This window comes from Monodelphis domestica, chromosome 3, assembly GCF_027887165.1.
Source record: "Monodelphis domestica isolate mMonDom1 chromosome 3, mMonDom1.pri, whole genome shotgun sequence".
NCBI classification, from domain to species: domain Eukaryota; kingdom Metazoa; phylum Chordata; class Mammalia; order Didelphimorphia; family Didelphidae; genus Monodelphis; species Monodelphis domestica.
In genome coordinates this window covers 359877512-359879761 of record NC_077229.1, presented here as the reverse complement: position 1 = coordinate 359879761, position 2250 = coordinate 359877512, and the positions used below count along the sequence as shown (strand labels likewise).

The 2250-nt window shown below is 49.7% G+C and overlaps 1 protein-coding gene across 1 annotated transcript; it reads left to right on the top strand.

The window, feature by feature from the left end:
• Positions 1–227: 227 nt before the first annotated feature.
• Positions 228–1573, top strand: LOC100619662 (small integral membrane protein 1-like). The gene has a single exon (XM_016431429.2). It carries the CDS (start codon positions 552–554, stop codon positions 777–779), a length of 228 nt encoding a protein of 75 aa, XP_016286915.2. The 5' UTR covers positions 228–551; the 3' UTR covers positions 780–1573.
• Positions 1574–2250: the final 677 nt, after the last annotated feature.

The window sequence follows — 2250 nt, the reverse complement described above, 5'->3', positions numbered from 1 at the left end:
CAGCTAATAGAGAAGGAAATTTCTCACCTGGGATACTCCTAGGAAATTTTTAAGAATGCCCTGTATTTTACCACCCCAATTCTGGAGTGTGGGTGAAGGGATTAAAACCTATTAAAGTTTTACCTCAAGACATTTCTTGGGAGCCAAAAGCCTGGACAAGATTTTCCTGCAGCCTAGAATCTGAAGGATTCCTGAAGAAGACATCTCTACAAGAAATCCGAAGGAGGAGCAGTCCAGCGAGCAGAGCTGAGCTGAGCTGGTGGCCTCCCAAGAAACCCCCAGCCACTTCTGCCCAAGGCCAGAGACGCCCCAGAGGAATCTTCCTCCGACCCATCTCTTGGGCCGCAGCCGGGGGGCGCGGGGGAGAGGGACAGAGTCTCAGGTGAGAGAGACTCAGACAGACAGACAGAGCGCTCAGCCCTTCCGCACCCAACACCGTCTCCTAAGACCGACAAGACTCTTGGCGTCTTCATCTAACCGGAGAACCACAGCCCTTGATCTGGGCTCCGCTCTAAGGCCGGCCCTTTCTCACTCACTCCCACCTTGGAAAGATGGAACCCCAGGAGAGCGCCGTCCAGTACAGCCGATGGAACAACAGCCAGGATGAGGTCAGCATGAATGTGTCGACCCCAGAGAGCTCAGGCTGTGAGCGGGTCTACAATAAACTATGCACCCGGAAGCTGGGCATCGCTATGAAGGTGGTAGGCGGAATCGTTCTGTTCTGGGTCATCTTCATCATCGGCTACATCACTGGGTACTACATCCACAAGTGCAAGTAGCACTTGTCTGAGCCTGCTGGACACCTTTTCCGAGGAGCCCTCCACCCACCCAGAGACCTCTTACTACCTGGCCAAGACCATCAGGCCAAGGCTGCCCCCTGGGGGCACATACACCTATAGAGATAGACACACACACACATATACACACACAACGGGACAAATATAGACACAAAGACTCTTTTCAGAGAAAGAGAGGATATGCTGAAACAAATACAGAGGCAGACACTGGATGAGAGAGAGCAACACAGATACACCAAGCCAAAACATTGGCCTGCAAGAGACTAGAAAGATGAGACACATACTCTGCTACAGATACACAGAGATGCTAAGAGACAGACATACAATTAGGCACATACAGGCTAATTTACTGAAAGACAGACTCAGAGAAACAGACACACACTAACAACAGAAACAAATCTCTTCTCTCCTGCCCCAGGATAGAATTCCAGACCAAGCCATCCATAACCCAGCCCTCCCCTGCCACATTCCAGCCCCCGCACACTCAGTTATTGAAGCCCAGGATGGCAACTCTCATTCCCACCCTCCTTGGTCACTCCTGTTTCTCCTCACCAACCCGATAACTTCTCCTTTGGACCTGTGGCTACCCTCAGATAGCCAGAAGTCCAAGAAAGATGAGAGAAGCCAGGAGACAGTTTTATCCTTCAGAAACCTTCCCAGGGATGACTTTTGTTCATGGCTACAGTCAGCCCCAGAGTCCCTATGCAGTGTCTACCCATCCCTACCCCATATTTGGTGAAAGCAGGACCTAGAAGGGAGAGAACCATTTGGTTGGTGAATGCCACAGTGGGAATTCATTACCAAACTGGCACTCAGAATGGGAATTAAGGCCACTTCTAGGGTTCAATTTCTGCCCATCCCTGCTCTAATCACAGAGTGGGGAAGTTAAATCTGTCTCTTGCTGTGAGTATTCCTCCTCCTCCCCTCCCTCATTCCTCCACTAGTTCTACTACTTGAGAAACGACACATTTTGAGCCCAATTTCTATAGAAATTTGTTGAGGAAGATAATGCCATCTCCATCTCCAGCAAGATTTTTTAAAAGGAAGGCAGCATTGTGTGTAGCAAAGAGGGACTTTCCCCATCTATAAAATGGGATAGACTAGATGACTTTGAAGGTCCTTTCCATCTATGGGAGTGATTCAACATGGAATTCTAGCAAAGTCAAAATTTTCCCATGGTTCCCAAAAGTCAACAGGGAAATTCCTAGCCTTACCTCTTAACTCCTTGTTCCAGCTCCAGGATCCTCCCTGAGGCTAAGAGGCACCCGCAGCTGTGTCACTGGTCTCTGTGTGTATGTGTGTGTAGGGGAAAGGTGTCAGCCTTTCAGCCCTGGGACCATTGTAAGTTATCCCCTCTGGTTATTGCTCTGCCCTTACCTGGATTTGCCCTCAATTGCTGCACATAAGTCCCAGGGAATTCTATTCCCCTGGCCTGCCCTGCCCTGAAGGTAGA

Excerpts from the sequence above, each read along its gene's own strand:
- LOC100619662 (XM_016431429.2), top strand. The coding sequence starts at position 552 with ATGGAACCCCAGGAGAGCGCCGTCCAGTACAGCCGATGGAACAACAGC.